This window comes from Oryctolagus cuniculus, chromosome 19, assembly GCF_964237555.1.
Source record: "Oryctolagus cuniculus chromosome 19, mOryCun1.1, whole genome shotgun sequence".
NCBI lineage: Eukaryota > Metazoa > Chordata > Mammalia > Lagomorpha > Leporidae > Oryctolagus > Oryctolagus cuniculus.
In genome coordinates, this window is record NC_091450.1 from 44,407,032 (window position 1) to 44,426,666 (window position 19,635).

At 68.4% G+C, this 19,635-nt stretch overlaps 2 protein-coding genes across 3 annotated transcripts; one reads left to right on the forward strand and one right to left on the reverse strand.

The window, feature by feature from the left end:
- Positions 1-284: 284 nt before the first annotated feature.
- On the forward strand, positions 285-4,996 carry TMEM120A (transmembrane protein 120A). 2 transcript variants are annotated; one of them, XM_051847681.2, is made up of 12 exons: positions 285-503; positions 1,669-1,787; positions 1,904-2,020; positions 3,189-3,248; positions 3,374-3,469; positions 3,544-3,633; positions 3,847-3,912; positions 4,007-4,068; positions 4,180-4,272; positions 4,445-4,509; positions 4,663-4,731; positions 4,871-4,996. In XM_051847681.2, the coding sequence occupies exons 1-12, from the start codon at positions 423-425 to the stop codon at positions 4,907-4,909; spliced, it is 957 nt and encodes a 318-aa protein (XP_051703641.1). In that variant the 5' UTR covers positions 285-422; the 3' UTR covers positions 4,910-4,996. The 2 variants fall into 2 exon arrangements, with proteins under 2 accessions (XP_051703641.1, XP_051703640.1); XM_051847680.2 differs by having other exon boundaries at positions 286-503; positions 4,796-4,996.
- A 57-nt stretch (positions 4,997-5,053) lies between these two features.
- Positions 5,054-19,305, reverse strand: POR (cytochrome p450 oxidoreductase; the record flags this gene model as incomplete). Its single annotated transcript, NM_001160290.1, is given in 15 exon segments — positions 5,054-5,323; positions 5,412-5,497; positions 5,597-5,742; positions 5,850-6,120; positions 6,202-6,351; positions 6,462-6,643; positions 7,085-7,203; positions 7,287-7,403; positions 7,990-8,088; positions 8,202-8,291; positions 8,504-8,628; positions 8,716-8,865; positions 8,945-9,073; positions 10,369-10,420; positions 19,114-19,305. Coding segments are annotated over 15 exon segments (2,040 nt in total). The 3' UTR covers positions 5,054-5,178.
- Between the last annotated feature and the right edge of the window lie 330 nt (positions 19,306-19,635).

A 19,635-nucleotide genomic window follows, 5' to 3' on the forward strand; every position in this document is an offset into this window, starting at 1 on the left:
GACCCGGAGGGGACTCGGCCTTGTGTCCTCGGTGGCGGGGTGAAGGGCAGAGGTGGCGAGCAGGGTCGCCGCTGTGGCAGTGCAAGCCAGAGCCCAAGGGGACCCCCGATCCAACCCGAGGCTGCACGCGGTCGGCCGGCACGGCACGGCACGGCCTGGGGAGCCCGGGCCTGGGGCTGCAGCCGCCGGGGGCGCCGGGGAGAAGCCGGGGTGCGGACGCCCCGCCCCACGCCCCGATTGGCGGCGGCGGGGGGCGGGGCCAGCGCGCGGCCCGCGCCGGGCCTTTTCCAGTTGGCGGCGGCGGGGCGCGGGCCCGGAAGCGGACGGGGGCGGCGGCGGAGGCGGAGGCGCCTCGGGCCGGCCGGGCTGGTGGCGCCGTCCTCGTCCTCGCTGGGGCTCCTGCGGCCCGCGGTGCGGCAGCCATGCACCCCCCGCCCCCGGGCCCGCTGGGCGACTGCCTGCGGGAGTGGGAGGACCTGCAGCAGGACTTTCAGCGCATCCAGGTGAGCGCCGCTGCGGGTGCCCATTGGCCCCGAGCCACGTCTCTCTCGGGGTCAAGGGTCGGGCAGCCCCGGGTCCGGCAGCCGGGAGCTCGGGGTCAGGGGTCGGGCCCTGGCGTCGCTCCATTTCCGAGGGCGGCGCGGCCCCTGCAACCCCCGGTGTCCCTGGCCAGACTCTCGTGGATGTCCAGTGGCCGCCGCGACCCCAGCGGACTCCACTGCGCTGGGTGACCCCGGCCTCCCATGAGGGCTTCGGAAAGAAACCCGGTCCTGGGGCTGTGCCTCGCCCTCCGCACCCCGGGTCGGAGCCGGACCCCGGCCCCTCCCTGCAGAGCAGCCGCCTGAGCCAGAGCCAGCGGGCCCAGCCTTGGCCGGTCTCAGCGGACCTGCCGTGGGCCGAGTGCTGGGAGGCCTGGGCACGCCCTGTGGGGATGTGGACTGGGGGCGGGGTGGTCCCTGGGCAGGCAGAAGCGCCCCGCACGCCGTGGGAAAGGGATCGAGAGACCTGGTAGCCCCGTGTGACCGCTGCAAGGAGGGGAGAAGTGGGCGGGACCCGACCCTGCAGGGACTCTCGGCGCCTGCCCGGGAGCGAGGTGTCCCCGAGGCCGGTGGGAAGATGGGCAGCGGGCCATCGTGGCTGTGCTCTGGGGTCAGGGAGGGAGGAGGTGTGGCAGCCCTTCTCTGTCCCTGGTCTGCCTTGAGGGCATCGCCAGGGAACCCTGCCCCGGGCTCCCGGCCTCTCGGGTTCTGGCACTCACCCACCTTCTCCACACTCACCCACCAGGGCAAAGTGCTCTGGCAGCTGTGGGCCAAAGGTGCTGGGGGGGGGGGCTGGTCTTAAACCCTGATGGCCTTTAACCTGGGAGGAAGATGGGGGGGGCTTGAGCAGGAGCCTCCCAGGTCCCTGCATCCCCTCCCCCTCCTTGCAGGGTGGATGGGCGGGGAGCTCCAGGGGGCAGGGGGAGCTCCAGGCAGCCCAGGGCTCCACATCGAGCCCGCGGCCGGGACAGGGGCAGCTCGGAGATGGAGGAGATGCCAGGGACCTGGCCTGTTGCCGGGGCGGCATGCAGGGGGTGTTGGGGAGAGAGCTGGCACAGTCCCGAGGCGCCCAGCGGCTGTGGCCCAGCCAGCCTGGTCACCCGCCGCCCCCACCCCGCCCCGTCCCCAGGAGACCCACCGGCTGTACCGCCTGCAGCTGGAGGAGCTGACCAAGCTGCAGGACAACTGCACCAGCTCCATATCTCGGCAGAAGAAACGGCTCCAGGAGCTGGCCCTCGTCCTCAAGAGGTCGGGGGCACCCGCGAGGCCCCCCTCGGGCTGGGGCCGGGGGTGCAGCCCCGGCAGGCTCCCCGGGGTGCCGGGTGGGGCACTGGGAGCCTGCTCTGACTCTGGCCCCCCTGCAGATGCAAACCCTCCCTCCCATCAGAGGCCGGGCGCGCCGCGCTGGAGCTCGAGGGCCAGATAAAGGAGCGCCAGGGCCTCTTCTTCGACATGGAGGCCTACCTGCCCAAGAAGAACGGGTGAGGCCCCGCCCAGGCCCCGCCCCCTCCCCCACCCTGGCCCCGCCCCCTCCCCCCACCCTGGCCCGGTGCCGGCCCAGGCATCGCAGAGGGCTTCAGGGCTGGGGTTGTCTTCCAGAATGAGACCGAGGCAGACCCGGGAGGGTGGCAGGAGCAGGGGACCCCAGAGCCAGGGGAGGGGAGCCCGGAGGAGGTATCGGCTGCCTGCCGGGCCCGGGCGGGACCCTTGGCTGGGCAGGAGCCCCTAGCCCGGCTTCCCCGGGAGTAGGAAGGGAAGAGGCCTGGGAGAGAGGCTGTGCTGGAGCAGTGGGGGTGGGGAGCAGCCCGCTTAGCTGACTCCCGTGGGAAGGAGAGTGGAGCGCAGGCGTGGGTGCAGGCGCAGGTGTGGCTGTCACCCAGCGCCTGTGGAGGGCTCGAGCACTCTCCCTGTGAGAGGAGGGCGCTGGCCGAGGGGAAGGACCCAGGAAAGCGGCCAGGAGGCCTGATGGGCGAGGTGCCCAGGCAGGCAGGCAGGCAGGGAGGCAGCGGCAGCTTGGCTGAGCTGGGGTGGGGGGGGCGGCCCCTGCTGGGAACAGGACAGGGGGCCTGCAGGGTGGGCTGGGCTGGGAGCAGCCTGGGTCGGGGGTCCCGTCCCCGGGTCTCTGCCCACGCAGCAGCTCGGTGTGAAAGCGAGCCTAGGTGCCGTGGCAGCTGCGTGACTGAGTGACGGTGACCTTGCCGTGAGCAGAGGAGGGCGGGACAGCCGTGCCGGCGTCTGTGATGTGAGCCTGGGGCCTGTCCACAAGGACTCGGCCAGGGTGCGAGGCCAGAACCCGAGCCCCGAGTCTCCCGGGGTGGCTGTGGACACTTGAGCGACACAGCCCGGCGGCTCCTGGAGTCGGGCCGAGTCCACTGCCCTGGCCCGTGGGCCGTCTGGGAAGCGGGGACAGCGTCTGGGGCGCAGGCTTTGCTTGAAGCCCCGAGGTCGGGGGGAGCTCCGCCTTATCCCTGGTCGGCGCCCCGGGAGCAGGCAGGGAGGAAGGCTGGGGTCGCCTGGGGTTGGTGTGCACGGTGCAGACCCTAAGTGAGGCCGTGGTCGTGGGGAGGGCAGCGGGTGGCGGGGCTGAGAGGGACCCGGCACGCTGGGGACGGTGCCCTCGGCCCGCGTGTGACTCCAGGCCTCCCCTAGGTTGTACCTGAGCCTGGTCCTGGGAAATGTCAACGTGACCCTCCTGAGCAAGCAGGCCAAGTAACTGCTGCCCCGGGGCGGGGGGGGGGGCTCTGCCCTGGGGCTGGGGGCTGCCCCCTCTGCCGCCCCCTCTGCCGCCCTCCCCCCCGCTCCGCAAGCCCCCCCAGCAGCGTGTGCGCCCCCAGGTTTGCCTACAAAGATGAGTACGAGAAGTTCAAGCTCTACCTCACCATCATCCTCATCCTCATCTCGTTCACCTGCCGCTTCCTGTTCAACTCCAGGTGGGTGTCTGGCGGCGGGGGGCCGGCGCCCAGCCGTCCCCGGCTCGGAGCACCCACCGTGTCCTCCCGCCCAGGGTGACCGACGCCGCCTTCAACTTCCTGCTGGTCTGGTACTACTGCACGCTGACCATCCGCGAGAACATCCTCATCAGCAATGGCTCGCGGTGCGCCCCGCCCCCGGCCGGGACCCTCCTCCCGCCCCCAGCCTTCCCCCGCCCTGGCCCCGCCCCTGGCCGGGACCCTCCTCCCGCCCCCAGCCTTCCCCCGCCCTGGCCCCGCCCCCGGCCGGGACCCTCCTCCAGCCACCAGCCCTCCCCCTGCCCCTGGCCCCACCCCTGCCGCGGGGACCCGAGGCTGACAGTGGCTTCCTGATGCAGGATCAAAGGCTGGTGGGTCTTCCATCACTACGTGTCCACCTTCCTGTCCGGAGTCATGCTCACGTGGTGAGTGGCAGGACCTCGCGCTGGGGGCGGGGCGCCGGGCGGGAGGCCGTCCCCAAGCCCCTCCCTGCCTCCCCCCTCCCGCTGTCTCCCTCAGGCCCGATGGTCTCATGTACCAGAAGTTCCGGAACCAGTTCCTGTCTTTCTCCATGTACCAGAGTGAGTGTCTGGGGTCCCTGCAGGGTCGGGGTGGGGCGGGGCGGGCGAGTGCAGGGCGGTTCCAGGCCCCGCCCCCGGGCCCGGCCCCAGCTGTCCCCTCCCGCCCTGCAGGCTTCGTGCAGTTCCTGCAGTACTACTACCAGAGCGGCTGCCTGTACCGCCTGCGCGCCCTGGGCGAGAGGCACACCATGGACCTGACCGTGGGTGAGTGGGCGGGGCCGTGCCCTGGGCGAGAGACCCAGCGTGGACCTGATCGCGGGTGAGTGGGTGGGAGGCCCAGCATGGACCTGACCCTGGGTGAGTGGGCGGGGCCGCGCCCTGCGCCCCCGCGGGCGGGCTCACCGCGCCCACCGCGCCCGGGCCTCTCTCCCTGCAGAGGGCTTCCAGTCCTGGATGTGGCGGGGCCTCACCTTCCTGCTGCCTTTCCTCTTCTTTGGACACGTGAGTCAGTCGCTCCCGCCTGGGCCTGCCCCGCCCCGCGCCCCGCGCCCCGCGCCCCGCGCCCCGCGCCCCGCGCCCCGCGCCCCGCGCCCCGCGCCCCGCGCCCCGCGCCCCGCGCCCCGGAGGCTCACTGAGCGCAGCCCTCTCCCTCAGTTCTGGCAGCTTTTCAACGCCCTGACCTTGTTCCACCTGGCGCAGGACCCTCAGTGCAAGGAGTGGCAGGTGAGCCTGGCCCCGGGGGCGTGGCCGGGAGGCCCCGCCCCGCCTGACCCCGCCCCCTCCGCAGGTGCTCATGTGCGGCTTCCCCTTCCTCCTGCTCTTCCTGGGCAACTTCTTCACCACGCTGCGGGTCGTACACCAGAAGTTCCACAGCCAGCGGCGCGGGCGCAAGGAGCACTGAGGCCGGCCCCAGCGGGGCCTCTGTCCCGTGGCTGTGGGCGGGGGGGGGGGGCTCCCCTGGGCCCCAATAAAGGCAGAGAGGCACGGAGGCGGCTGCGCTGTGTGTCCCCGGGGCCCCGTGCCGCCCAGGCCACGCCAGGCCACTACAGAAAACAGGACTTTATTCCAAGGGCACAGGGTATTTAAAATTATTTACATTCACCGGCAATCACTGGCGGGGCCAGGCCCCAGCCCGGCCCGCAGGAGTCCGTCCGCGGCCGCCCCGGGGCCCTAGCTCCACACGTCCAGGGAGTAGCGGCCCTTGGTCATGAGCTTCTTCACGTAGTCCACGGCCTGCGCGTGCTCCATGGCCCCCAGCTCGGCCACGATGTCGTAGAAGGTGTTCTGCACGTCCCTGGCCATGTTCCGAGCGTCCCTGGGGGCGGAGGGAGGGAATGGGGGCGGGGTGAGGGCGGGGCTGGGGCAGGGTTCCTCCCCCCGCCCCCGCAGGACGGCCCCCTCACCCGCACACGTAGATGTGGGCGCCCCCCTCGTGGATGAGCCGCCACAGGTGCTCCTTGTCCCTCCTCAGCAAGTGCTGCACGTAGACCTGGGGGCGCACGGGGGGGGGGGCGGGGCCGTGAGGGTGGGCAGGGCACGGACCTGGCCCCGCCCTGCCAGGCCCCGCCCACCTGCCCGCCCCGCCCACCTTCTGGGCCTGCTCGCGGGAGAAGGCCACGTTGAGCTGGCTGAGCGTGCCGTCCTTTTGGAAGCCGGCGAGCTCCTCGCGGTACAGGTAGTCCTCGGCCGCGCGCCGGCAGCCGTAGTACAGCAGCGTCTCGCCCACTTCCTTGCCTGCGGGGGTGGTGCGGGGCGGGGGTGAGCGAGCGGGGGCTCCCACCCAGCCGGGAGCGTGCTCACCCACCCGTGCCCGCCCGCCCACCCAGCCGGCGCGCGCTCACCCTGCTGCCGCAGCCAGGCCCGCTCCTGGATAAAGCCGATGAAGGGGGCCACGCCGGTGCCGGGGCCCACCATGATGACCGGCGTGGTGGCCTTGAAGGGCAGGCGGAACTGGGACTTGCGCACGAACATGGGCACCAGGGCACGGCCGCCATTCTCCCCGGCCGGCTCCTTGGCCCGCAGCCAGCTGGTGGCCACGCCTTTGTTGAGGCGGCCGGCCTTGGTCTCGTACTCCACGGCCACGGCGCAGATGTGCACGGAGTTGGGGTGGACCTGCAGGCGGGCGGGTGGGGTGAGGCCGGTGGCTCCCGCGGGCCCGGGGCCGGGCGGGGCGGGACGGGGGCGGGGCCTCACCTTGGAGGAGGAGGCGATGGAGTAGTAGCGCGCATGCAGCCGGGGCAGCAGCTCACACAGGTGGTCGATGGGCGGCCGCAGGGACGGGTAGTCTTGGAGGATGGCCAGGATGTGCCTCCGCGCCTCTACCACCCAGCTCAGGTACAGCTCCTGCGGGGGGCAGGCGGCGCGGGCGTGAGGCGGCGGTGCGCACGCCGGGGCGTGGCGGGGGCTGGGGGCGTGAGGCGGCGGCGGCGCGCGGCAGGGGGCCGGGGGCGCACCTTGCCCTCGCCCGAGGATGAGGCCATCTTGCGCAGCTGCTCCTGCTCAGCGGGGTCGGCGGCGTACTGGGCCAGCTCGTAGAGCACGTTGGTGCGCGGCGGGTTGGTGATGTCCAGGTAGTAGGTGAGGGCCGTGCGGTAGGAAGTGGGGCAGGGGAATGGGTGCTTCTTGTTGGACTCCTCTGTGGGGACAGTGAGGCAGGTGCGTGGGCCCGGCCGGGGCGCCTCGGGCCTGCCCTGCGGGAAGCGGGCACCTGGCCTGCCGGCTGCCTCCCTGGCCCCGGACAGGAAGCCAAGAGGAGGGATCTAGCCAGCCCGGCCCCTGTGCCGCCCCTGGGGACTGACAGGGTTTGGCAGAAACTGGCCCTTTGTGCGCTGCCCTGCCGAAGGGACATCCTGGGCGGGGTCACGGAGGACACGCGTGGGCAGGGAAAGGCCTCTGGTCAGCCCCACCAGGCCCCTGTGGAGCCCTCAGGTTGCTGGCTCAACCCAGTGTTCCGCCAGCATGGGCCGGGACCCCTGCCTCGACCCCAGCAACACTCAGGGGCTGCTGGGTGGGCACCTGCTCCCTTGGGAAGCTGGGCTCTGCCCCCCGGGGGCCCACGCCAGCAGCCAGGCCTCACCATCGAGGTTGTTCAGGGACATGACGACGTCCAGGTCGGCACCCAGGATCTCCCCCAGCTGGTTGACGAGGGCAGAGTCGTTGGCCGGATACACAGCCACGTGGTCCCCAGACTCATACCTGGGGAGAGGGAAACGGAGGCTCAGCCTGGGGCGCAGGGCCAGCTGGGGCGGCATCCGGGCCGGCTGGGGGTGGGGTGGTACCTGATCTTGGAGTCCGAGATGTCCAGCTCCAGGTGCATGAGGTGGCGCTCGGTGCCCTGGTTCAGCTTCCGGTTGGTGGTGACCGTGGCCAGGAAGGGATTCTTGGCATCGAAGGGGCTGGGGGGAGAAGAGAAGCTGGGTGATTGGTGGGATTTGATCTGCAGCCCCATGGAGGTGGGGCGTGAGAGACACCGCTCCTGTGAGGCTCCCAGCCCGCTCCGCGAGGGCGTCCCCGTTCAAATCTGGAAACTGAGGCTGAGCCCTAAACACGCGGGGCTCTCCACGCTCCCACGTGCCCGTGGCAGGCCGTGTGGGCAGGGCCACAACGTGCACAGGGCTCTGGGGCTTCCCAGCCCAGCGGGACCGGGACCAGGGCCTCTGGGGCGGCACCCAGAGCAGGTCAGCTTCTGGACAAGAGGCCGCTGTGTTAGGAGGACTGGAAGCAGAGGGGTTCTAGGGCCGGGGCTCGAGCTCAGCGCTGACCCCGGGTCCTGTGCAGGGTGGGAGCAGCCGCTGCCTCCGGGCCCCTTCTCTCTGCTCCGGGCCTCACGCCCTCCTGTGCGCTGGCCAGGAAGACGCGGCCACCCCCCGTCTTGGTACCCGCTCAGGGGATGGGCCTGGCCGATGGCTCTGAGGAGGACCAGCGGGCACCGCCGACGGCCGCGCCTCCCCCGCGCCCACCGAGGGTCACGGCCGCACTCACGGTTTCTGGTTCTCGTAGCTCTTGAGGCGGCCCATCTCGCCCTGGTACACCTTGGCCACGTCGATGTCTGTGTGCAACACGAGCTCGTACTGCCGAATGCTGGCCAGGGGAGACCGGGGTCAGAGCTGCAGGGGCCACTGCAGCCCCCCGGGACCCGCGGGGGGCTTGGGCCACCTCCCCACGGCGTCCCCGCCACCGCCCCCCGCGCTCACCTGGACTCCTCTCCTGTGGCCTCCACACCGAAGTGCTCGCACACCGCCGGCCAGAACTGCTCCCGCCACGTGATGAAGTCCTCCTCCAGGCTGCAGGAAGGGCTGGTGAGCGGAAGGGCCGGCCCCGCCCCACCCCGCCCCGCCCAGTTCTCTGCCCCCCTCGCCTCCACGCAGCAGCCCAAGGCTGCAGCAGTCCCCTCCCCGCTGGGGTGGGCACGTACAACAGGAAGGCACAGCCAGCCCCACAGCCCCAGGGTCCAGCCCCCCGTGGCCAGCGGAGGGCGGGCCGGGGCGGCACTCACTTTGCATCATCGTCGCCCATGCCCAGCTCGAAGATGCGCTGGGCGCCAAGCTGCTCCAGCCGCTGGTCCACGTACTTGCCCATGGCGTTGAAGTGCTCGTAGGTCTTGTTCCCGAGGCCAAACACCTGCGTGGACATTGGGCGGCTCTGAGGCCTGGCCTCCGGCCCCGCACCGGCTCTGCCTCAGAGCCCGGCGGCCCCCGCGTGACTCACCGCGTACTTGACCCCCGAGAGGTCCACGTCGGTCTCCTGCAGCCAGTCGTAGAAGTCCTGGGCGTTGTCGGTGGGGTCCCCCTCACCGTAGGTGGCCATGCAGAAGACGGCCAGGGCGTTGTTGATCTCGGGCAGGCTGCTCAGGTCGGCCTGCGGGGCGGGGCGGGGGCCCATGCGTCAGGCCCTGCAGGAGGGGACGGAGGGAGGGCCGCGTGTGGCGGGTGCTCACCAGGTCGTACTCCTCGGGGTCGGCGGCCATGCCCCGCATCCCGTAGCGGTGGGCGTCCTTGGACAGGCGGTTGGCAAACTCCTCGGCGGTGCCCGTCTGGGAGCCGTAGAAGACCACGATGTTCCGGCCCTGGGGGAAGCAGGGCACACAGCGTCAGCGTGGCTTTGGCAGCTGGGCTCTGAGCTCCAGGGCCTGGTTTCCTTGTGCCTGGGCCACAGCCGCCCGCGGTGCAGCCCGAATCTGCCAGCTCCAGGCTGGATCGGGGGTGCAGCCGTCGCCAGCGCAGGCTCAGAGCCAGAAGGGACGTGCGACTCCAGCTGCACGTGGCAGCAGCGGCAGAGAAGAGCAAGCCCGCGAGACACCACTGGGTGGCGCTCCCCAGGGCGACACGGGGCGGAGCCTGAGCTCGGGTGGAAGATCACACACCTCAGCCCCTGAAATAGGGTCTGGTGATGAGCAGGACGGAGTGCCCAGCATGGGGGCCAGACCCAGAGGCCACAGGCCACGTGGCCCACGTGCAGCATGTGGCCAGAACGGGCAATCTGCCACCGGGGGTGACGGGCTGCATGGGCTGGGAACGGGCGGGGTTTCTGTTCTGGGAGAACAGTGTTTCAGTGGCGCAGCAGGTGCAGCTGCCACCTCTGGTGCCGGCATCCCACATGGGTGCTGGTTTGGGTCCCGGCTGCTCCACTTCCGCTCCAGCTCCCTGCTGTGGCCTGGGACAGCAGCAAAGGCGGCCCCAGTGCTTGGGCCCTGCACCGCGTGGGAGACTGGAAGAGGCTCCTGGCTCCTGGTCTGCCCAGCTCCAGCCGTTGGCGGCATTTGGGGATGAACCAGCAGATGGAAGACCTCTCTCTTTCCCCCTCGCCTTTTTTCTTTCCCTCCCCCCATAACTCTGCCTTTCAAATAAATCTTTTAAAACGCTTAGAAATGGGCAAATTGTATGGGGCTGGTGCTGTGGTGCAGCGGGGTTAACACCCTGGCCTGCAGCACCGGCATCCCATGTGGGCGCCAGTTCGAGAACCTGGCTACTCCACTTCCCATCCAGCTCTCTGCTGTGGCCTGGGAAAGCAGTAGAAGATGGCCCAAGTCCTTGGGCCCCTGCACCCATGTGGGAGACCCGGAGGAGGCTCCTGGCTCCGGATCGGTGCAGCTCCAGCCATTGCAGCCAATTGGGGAGAGAACCAGCAGACGGAAGACCTCTCTCTCTCTCTTCAGTGTAACTCTGACTTTCAAATAAATCTTTTTAAAAAAATGGGCATACTGTACGGTAGATAAATTCTCTCTCAACAAAGCTGCCCCCAAAACTAAATGCACATCCAGTAAAAGCCAGCAGACCTGGAAGCCGAGCGTGGCGGGGGCGGCCGATGCCTGCGGCGCTGAGGGGGCGGCCGAGGCTGGCCGAGGGGCGGCCCGGGACTCACCGTCTTCTTCATCTTCTCCACGAAGCTGCTCTCCTTCACTGACGACGACGTCCTGAAACAGAAGGCCCAGTGAGTCCCGGGAGGCCTACGGCTGTGCCCTGGGCTCCGTCCTGGGGCTGCAACAGGCAGGCCCAGGGCCCCCCCCATCCCTACGGTAAATGCAGAGGCACTGTGACGCCAGCGTCCTGCAGTCGGGCCTCCCACCCTCACAGACCGGAACTGTTCCCGCTCCCCTCCCCCACCTCAGCCCAAGGCCCCCGGGGTCCCTCCTCCTCCTCCGTCACCACCTGCACCGCCTTCGTGACCCACAGCAGGCTCACAGCCCCTGGGAACCCACCCCTCCACCACAGCTCCCCTGGGGTTCCTGTTCCCTGTACCACTGTGTGGGACACTGTGAGGCCCAGCGACTGTCTCCTTGGTACACAGGAGGGGGCTCCCGGGTGGTCACAGGGCCAGAGCCACCCCACGCCAGGCTGCAGGGGCGGGCCTGTAGGCTGGCTTCAAAAACCTCCTCTCTTGGGGCTGGCACTGTGGCATAGCAGGTAAAGCTGCCGCCTGCAGTGCTGGCATCCCATATGGGCACTGGTTCGAGTCCCGGATGCTTCACTTCCAATCCTGCTCTCTGCTGTGGCCTGGGAAGGCAGTAGAAGATGGCCCAAGTCCTTGGGTCCCTGCACCCGTGTGGGAGACCCGGAAAAAGCTCCTGGCTCCAGATCAGCACAGCTCCGGCCATCACGGCCAATTGGGGAGCGAACCAGCAGATGGAAGGCCACCCCCCCCCCCCCGCCTCTCCTTCTCTGTGTAATTCTGACTTTTAAATAAATTAAAAAAAAAAAAACAAAAAACAAAAAACAAAAAAACCCAAAAACCTCCTCCCCCCTCCCGGGCTCTGGAAGAGGCGGCGGAGCCAGAGAGCGGCTCGAGGTCAGGCGGACGGGCACAGCTCCCCACCTGCCTGCCTGCTGACACCCAGCTGAGCGAGCCAGAACCCGGATTCCTGCTTCTCAGCCAGCAAACTACGTCCAAGGGCCGGCAGGGATCAGATAAAGGGTGCGTGGCACATGGCAGGCTCCGTCTGGCCGTTGGCCGTCACGGTCACACAGGGAAGGAGCTGACCCGGCAGCCAGGCCACAGCCACGAGGCGGTTCTGAGGGTTCCCGGGTGGCCGCAAGGAGGCCGGGGTCCCCGCAGTGCAGGGGAGAGATGGCGGGTGCCCGCGTGTCCTGTGAGCCCCTGGCGAGGGTTCCTGAGCTCCCCGGACAGTGGCCAAGATGATGTTCCAGCCAAGTTCCAGGACACCCGGACAGGCCATGGATGGCATCAGAGTGGGCACCCACTGCGGCTGTCTGGAGGTGGGAAAGGGCTCCCCAGACCTCAGGGCCTGCCCGGCCTGGCGCTCCTGTCAGGGAGCGTTGGGAGATGCGACTGCCGCTCCAGATTGCATCCCCTACGTCTCGGGGGTCCACACGAGAAGCGGCTGTGAAACTTTGTTTCTTTAAGAGGGACGCCTCCCATGCGCAGGTTCACTGCCCAAACACCTGGCACGGCCAGGGCTGCGCCGGGCCGGGAGCCAGGAACTCGACCCAGGGCTCCCGCAGGAGCGGCAGCAGACTCCCGGGTGCGCAGAGCAGGAAGCTGGAGCTGGGACCAGCCGCTGGACCAAACACCTGTCCCTGGGAGCCTTTTTGGATTCTGGGGGCCAATTTTTGTGTCCGATCTCTCGGCCCTTTTTCCCTTACAATAAACACTAGTGGCTCTGTGGGGGAATGAGAGAGGCTTTCTGTTTCAGGAAGCGGGCTGGGGTCTGCGGCACTGCCTGCGTGGGCTGCCCCCTCCCTGCACCTGGCGGGCCCCCTGGCCTCTCCCTTCTGCACCTCTGAGCCAGCTGTGCCCACCCCTGGAATGGGGCAGTGAGGAAGCTGTGGGCAGCCGCCCGGGGGATTGAGATGGTGCCGGGGGCACAGCCCACTCCCCGTGCCCTCCCCCGAGAGGGTCTGCCGTCCCCTGAAGAACCACTCCGTTTCCGCTCGGGGCACAGGGACGCGGAACGGCCGTGCCTGGTGCTGTGGCTGTGGCCATGGGAGCAGCCTGCAGAGGGCCAATCCTGGCTCTGGGGACGGTCACAGCAGAGCGAGGAGCCCCGGCTCAGCAGCAGGCGTGGCCGCAGGTCCCGGTCCTGCCCCTCCCAGGGCCATGGCCTCCCCTTGCCCTGCACCTGCTGGGTCTGTCACAGACACTCAGTGGCCCACGGCGGCACACAGCAGGACCCCGGGGGTGGAACAGACGGCACACACCATGAACACTAAGAGGAGCAGGTGCTCTGGGCCCCCGGCCTCCCAGAATACGGGGCTCTGTTCTCGGAGGAGACAATGGCTCCCAGGCAGGGCCAGGCTGCCAGGTGCCCCCTGGGGGGGGGGGAACACAGGACACAGGGGAAGCCCTCAGGCAGGACTGGCTGCTGACAGGCTCCCGCCACCTGCCCCAGAGCTGGGCTCTTCTAATGCTTTGGCTTCAGTCCTGGGGGGACAGGAGGAACCCCACCCCCACCAGCTCCAGGGCCCACCTGCAAGGGGGAAGGCGGGCAACCCAGGAGGCTGGAAGGCCCTGAGCCCCTGAGCCACCTGCTGGCTGAGCCCTCCCCATCCCAAACCATGGGCAGGGCTCAAGGCGGCAGAGGCCCCGGGCTTAGCCGCGGGGTCCATGCCTCCGGCTGCCGTGAACTGGCTCTGTCCTACCCGACAGCTTCATGCCTGGGTCTGCCCTGGAACCCGGTCCTTCTGGGAGGCCCAAACCCTTTCTTTGGGAGCCAGGACCTGCAAGTCCAGCGCCCAAGGGCCCAAATGAGCACCCCCACCCCCACCAGACCCTGGGGGGACAGCCCCCGGGACTGCTCGCTGCCTCTGTTGGCCAACTCTGCAGGCTCTGCCTGGGAAGCAGCTCCTGCATGCAGGGGCCAGGGCCTCCAGGCCCCGCCCCCAGGGTAGCCACGCCCCCTGCCGTCCGCAACGCCATCTGGACTGACCTCCGGGCCGGCTCGTCCTGCCGAGATGAGTACGTGCACCCCATGGCTTCCCGCTCCCTGGGAGCTCAGGGCTGCAGGACGAGGGACGGTCCCCCAGGCAGGAAGCCGCCTCTGTCCGCCCGGGCCCATGGACGGCTCTCCGAATCTCCCCGCGCCCCTGCCTGTCTCCGGCCCCGGAAGCCGGAGAACTCGGCAACATCTGGCAGTTCCAGCCGGGAGCGACTGGGAAGGGAGACTGAGCCTCCCATGATCCCCTGCGGTGGGGCACACCCCTCCCCCTCCTCAGTGTGGACCCAGGGAAGGAGGGGACCTCTGCAACCCCACTCGGTCTCCTTGGAAACTGTGCATCAGAGCCCTTCTCCCCACACCTCCCCCCCGCCATTTAAAAAAAGAAGGAAGGAAGTGCTGGGGGCCAAGCTCAGCAGTGCAGGGCGGCTACTGCCCGGCCTGGGAGCCTATTCAACTCGACCCGGCTCCCGTGGGGCCCGAGATAGCGGGGGAGGAGGGGAGGGTGTCCTGGGGGCCGTGGGACAGACGGCCCTGCCCCTCCGGCCTCGCATGGGGCAAACGCCAGGCCCCTCTCCCCCCCCGGGCCTCGGGAGCCAACGGCAGTGCGGGGTGGTGGGGACGGGACTGAGTCACTTGGATGGACCCACATGCCCCCGCCTGATTCATTCGGTTCCCATCCCAGGCAATGCGCGAAGCCGTTCTGAAAACCAACCCAAACCTCGTCATCTGCCCAGCAGAACCGACTCCTCCTCCAGTGTCTGGCGCCCAAGCTCCCCAGGGTGCTAGAGCAGGGACAGGCGGAGTGCAGCTTCCAGGCCCTCGTGCAGGAAGGCGGTGGCTCTGGGCTGCCCAGGAAAGCACCTGGCCTACACCCCACCCCCCACCCCCAGTGCCGGCATCTCGTGTGTCCTCGGGTTCAAGTTCCAGCTGCCCACGTCCAATCCAGCTCCCTGCCAACCCACCTGGGAAAGCAGCAGAAGACGGACGGTCCAAGTGCCTGGGCCCCTGCACCCACGTGGGAGACCCAGATGGAGCTCCTGGCTCCTGGCTTTGGCCTGGCCCAGCCCTGGCCGTCGTGGCCATCTAGGGGAGTGAACCAGCAGACGGGCCTCGGGCCAGTTCCTCTCTCGCTGCCAGATGGCCCTGGTCCTGTCTCTGACCACAGCACACAGTGGGGCCAGTGCCCACCACGTCCAGCCCTACAGCCTCCAACTCGTGGACCAGTTCCCTCCAACTGAACCCCAACCGCTGATTCCTGGGCCGCGAGGTGGCCCCAAGACCCTGCCCTGCTCAGGTCCCAGCGGGCTCCCCGACAGCGTCAGGGGTGTGCAAACACCACGGTAAACACTTCTGGTGGACACAGTCTTTGCCCATCCGACCTCAGGAAGGCTGCAGCAGCCTCCCTCTAGGCCCCGCCCCTCCTCCGCTCCCTCTGTGACCCCGACTCCCTGGATGACCCCTCACCTCCCTCCACGACCCCCATCTGCTCTGGTGACCTCGGCCAGGGCGCGCGTTTGCCAAAGGCAGCCCTGTCTCCCCTCGCCTGAGCTCAGGCCCCTCACCCCCTTCCCCAGCTACCCTCAGCCCCTCAGTCCACCCAGGGGGCGCCTCCCGCCTGCCCGTGAGCCCCCGGGATCCTTGCTTCGTCCTCTGCATCCTCACAGCCGGCCTACAGCGGCAGTCACCAGCGCACCTGCGCCCTGACCGCGCCAGGTGAGGTCCAAGGGCGGCTGCTCCCACACGGGCAGAACGGCTCTCACCAAGGACCGGGCAAGGCAAGCAGAGGCCCCTCAGCGGCCAGACACCCCAGGCCGGCCTTCCAGCCACTCCCTCCGAGCCCTGCCCCCTCCCCACGGCCTCGGCGGGGCCTCTCTCTTCGTAGAACTCTGTCAGGAGGGACCCTGCCGCTCATGCGCTGCCCACTGGGCTCAGCCGGTGGGAACAGACGCGAGCGAGGCCGGCAGCCTGCATGCCTGAGCTTTGTGTGCAGAGCCGCCCTAGTGCCGGGCACCTGGGGCTCCGGGGGCCGCCCCTGGAGGAGCCAGGGTCGGGATGACAGTGGTCAGGAGGTCTTCACGCAGGTGCAGGAGGAGCGGCCCTGGGCACGGGGGCTGTGGCTACTGGGACGGGGTGGGGTGGGGTGGGGGACAGGTAAGACCAGGAGCGGCCAGAGGCAGAGGCTGACGGGCAAAGGGGCCCTGGGGGCTTTTCAGGGCCGTGGAATGTTCCGCGAGGAGACCGCGTGCATCTGTCACTCCAGACAGGGGCGACCTGTGCCCGGCCCTCACTGCACCTGACCCCCAGAGGCCGCTCTGCTGCAGTGTTTGTGTCGTGTCCACACCCTGCCTACCCCGCTGCGGGTGGGGACTGAGGACAGGGGCGCAGCAGCCTAAGCTGGCTCCCCCGCCGCGGAGAGCGGGCCTCAGCACCCCTCGCGACGGGCCAGGTCAGATCCTGCGGTAGTAGGTTCTTATGCTTAAATGCCAGACTTTTTAACCTTCTAATTAAAGTCCCCTAAAAAACAAACAAAACAAAAAAACTGGGCTGGCCAAACGCAGCCAGCGGCCACAGTCTGGCCTGGCATTTAGGGATCCCACAGCAGGTCTGGGCTCCCCCCACCCCCAACAGGTGGTCCTGAGCTAAGTCAGGGGGTCGGACAGGAGGGGGGCGCTCCCTCTACACGGGGAAGGCCGCCCAGGGGTGGGAGCCTGGCCCCAGGGCCGCAGAGCCGGGCAGGAGCTGAGCAAGGCTGTCTGTGGACTGTGTTCACGCTTCCCAAATTCATTTACAAATTCTGTCCAATCCACGCTGAACAGACACGGACAAGCTGCTTCTGAAGTTTACACGGGGAATGTTAAAGGGCCGCATTGGAGGACTCCAAGCACCACCTGTCACAGACAGGGCCGGCGCTGGGTGCAGCAGGTTAAGCCACGGCCTGCAGTGCTGGCATCCCATACAGGCGCTGGTTCGAGTCCTGGCTGCTCCATTTCCAAACCAGCTGCCTGCTAATGCGCCTGAGAAAGCAGAAGAAGATGGCCCAAGTGTTTGGGCCCCTGCATCCATGTGGGAGACCCAGAAGAAGCTCCTGGCTCCTGGCTCTGACCTGGCCCAGCTCCGGCCATTGCGGCCATTTGGGGAGTGAACCAGCGGATGTAAGCTCTGTCCCTCTCTGTAACTGCACCTTTCAAATACATAAATGAAACCTTAAAAAATAATAATAATAAAAAAAAAAGCTAAGGAAAGGAAAGGGATCAATGGGACTAAGCAGCCTACAAATCGCCTGACAGGGCCCACTGGGGGTCAACGGTGACACCAACCGGCAGTGGGGCAAGTGGACGTCTACGGGGAGTGACGTCGGGAACCCCTTCACCCCATCTGCCAAGGCCAGCTCTGGCAGGGCCGCGTGGCCACGTGAGAAGCTAAGGTGGGGCCTGCACATGGTGCAGTGGGTTCAGCCGTCCCATACCACGGTGCTGGTTCCAGTCCTGGCTGCTGGTCCGCTTCCTGCTAATGTGGCTGAGAAGGTAGTGGACGCTGGCCCAAGTGCCTGGGCCCCTGCTACCCATGTGGGAGATCATGGGAGACCCTGGGTTCCCGGCTTCAGCTGGGCCAGCCCTGGCCATCGCAGCCATGTGGGCAGTGGACGACAGACACACACGGATCCGTCTCCTGACAGCATGGAGCACGAGGCCAAGGAAGACCTGTTCCATGACCCAGACGGGGCTTGGCTGTGAGAGCCGGAGTGGGGGGGGGCACCGTGGCCGCAGGGGCTCGGCTGTGAGAGCCAGCGTCGGGGGGGGGGGAGGGCACCATGGCCGCGGGGGCACAACTTTGAGAGCCAGTGTGTGTGGGGGAGCGGGCACCATGGCCAAGGGGGCTTGGCTGTGAGAGCCGGACTGGGGGGGAGGGGCGGGCACTGTGGCCGTGGGGGCTCCCGAGGTGTGGGAAGGGGCCGTGTGCAGACCTGGGTGCTGTTACACAGCTTGCGCTGGTGGGTTTTGTGCGCCATGCACACTGCGGAGCCTTCTGGGGCCTCACCCGGCTCTCAGCTCCTTCCCTGGTCCCTGGCTCCCTCATCTCCCAGGGCAGCCCGGCCCGGGGAACAGAGCAGGGTAAAGCAGCCTCCCCCAGCAGGCCACCGGCCATGCTCCAGTCTTCAACAACGGCCACGGAGGTCTCCCGCTGCGTTCCGCGTCCCCTCCCCCAGCCTCACTGTCTGCTCTCCGCCCCTCTGATTTCACAGGAGTAAGAATCTCTGAAATTCAGCTTTGGCTCAACTGCCTTGCCCAGTGTGGCTGCTCCTGCCCCGACACCCCAGGGGGGTCCTCCAGCTCCCTGCTGGGACACTCAGCTCAGCCATGCCTGCTGCCCACCCCCCCACCTTAATCCCAGCCAGGCCCGGCCTGACTGCACCTGCACAAATCCCCCTCGCCCCACCACCTGCCCCTCCCTTGCGCCAGCCTGGCCCAGCCCCGGTCAGAATCCAGCAGTGCCTGCTGGGTCTCCCCGACTCTTTGCACACAGCTGAAGCCCAGCCCAGCACCCCCAGACGGTTCCCTCCCTCAGCCGCCTGCCGTGAGACTGCGCGGAAGGGACCGGTTCCTGTCACAGGGACATCAGCATGGACCTGGTGGAACCTGGACTTTCACTCATCTCCCCCGGCAACGCCGCTTCTGACCAGAGGCTGGGGAGAGCCTGCACGCGCTCCCTGTGTCCAAGTCCCAGCTGCACGGGGAGCGGGGGCTCCGCAGCTGGAATTCGTCCAGGAGTGCAGGGCAAAGTCTCCTGGCAGGTGCACGGTCCGGGCACGCAGCGCCGCGGGGGCCTCCTGGGGCCAGGCTGAGGGTCTGCTTCAGCGTGTGAGGACAGCGAGCTGGACTGGGACTGCACCTGCCCGGCCAGGGGCTCCTGCCTGAGAACCCCGCCCCGTCTGCTGCACCTGACACTGACCCTGGCTGAGGCTGGGAGCCCACGGGCAGGCCTGGCTCAGCACAGGTCAGGCCGGCAGACACCCCCCCCTCCCCGCCCCTGAGTCCGAGCCGGGGCTAAAACCCGGCCAGCAGTGACCGCAGGCCCCCGAGTGGGGCTCCTGGGGTCCATGCTGGGGACAGCGATGCAGTCACAGGGCCAAGTCCCCACAGCATTTGTCCGTGTCCATCTAGCATCCTGGACGTGCGCCTTTAGATCAATTCACCTCTTCACTTATTCCTCAAGGAGGCCCTATGGAAGGGTCAACAACAAAACCCAGTGACAGAGGCAGGAGCCTGGCGCCTGGCTGGGCCAGGGCTCGGGGCGGCCGCATGGCCCTGAGTCCTGGTTCAGGTTCAGGCCCACTTCCCGGCCAGCTCCCTGCTAATTCGCACTCTGGGGGGTGGGGGCAGCAGGTGACGGCTCGAGTGCGGGGGCCCTGCCGCCCACGTGGGAGACCTGGATGGAGCCCTGGCCGTTGTGGGCGTCTCGGGCATGACCCCGCACACGAGAGCTCTCGCTAACTCCCGCCTTTCAAACAACACGAAGCGGAGCCTGACACCACCACTCCCCAGGGCTGCAGGCGGCCACACACCGGGACCCTCCCCTCTCTAAAGCACCTCCAGGAAGGGGACGTGGCGTGCCTGCGCCCCTGTGCAGAGGCACCCGCAGAGCCCCCGTCCCGCTGCCGGCCTGGGGCGCGCCCGTCCTGCCTCAGGGGACATGCCCGCCGCGGTGCCACTTACGGGGCCTGGATCTTGGTGAACTCGGGCACTTCCTCCTTTTTCTTTCTGAAGAGGAACCAGTAGGTGATGAGCCCCACGATGAGCGAGAACAGAACCACGTCCGTCATGCTGAAGACCGACGCCTCCTGGGCTGCCGCTTCAGGCACGGTGGCGCCGGTGTCCCCGTGGGAGTCCGCCATGTTGATCAGGAAGCTGTCGGGAGAGAGGGGGGTGGGCATCAGTGGGCAGGGCCCTGGACAGGAGGTGCTCGCTCATGGCCCCCAAGGAACCAGCAGCAGCCCAGGAAGCATGGTGAGAAGCCACAGGCTCTGCCGAGCGCACAGGTGCAGGGCACAGGTGCTGCCTCCACACATGGCAAAGGTCCACAGGTCACCAGGGCCAGCGTGTGGGGCGCCCTGCGCAGCGAGGGTGGGGTCTGTGTGCCCCAGACCCCGGGTCTCGCAGTCAGTGTCGGCGCCCGGCTCCATGATGTCACAGGGCAGGAGACCCAGGAGGTGACCTCAGATCAGAGGCCTGGGTGCC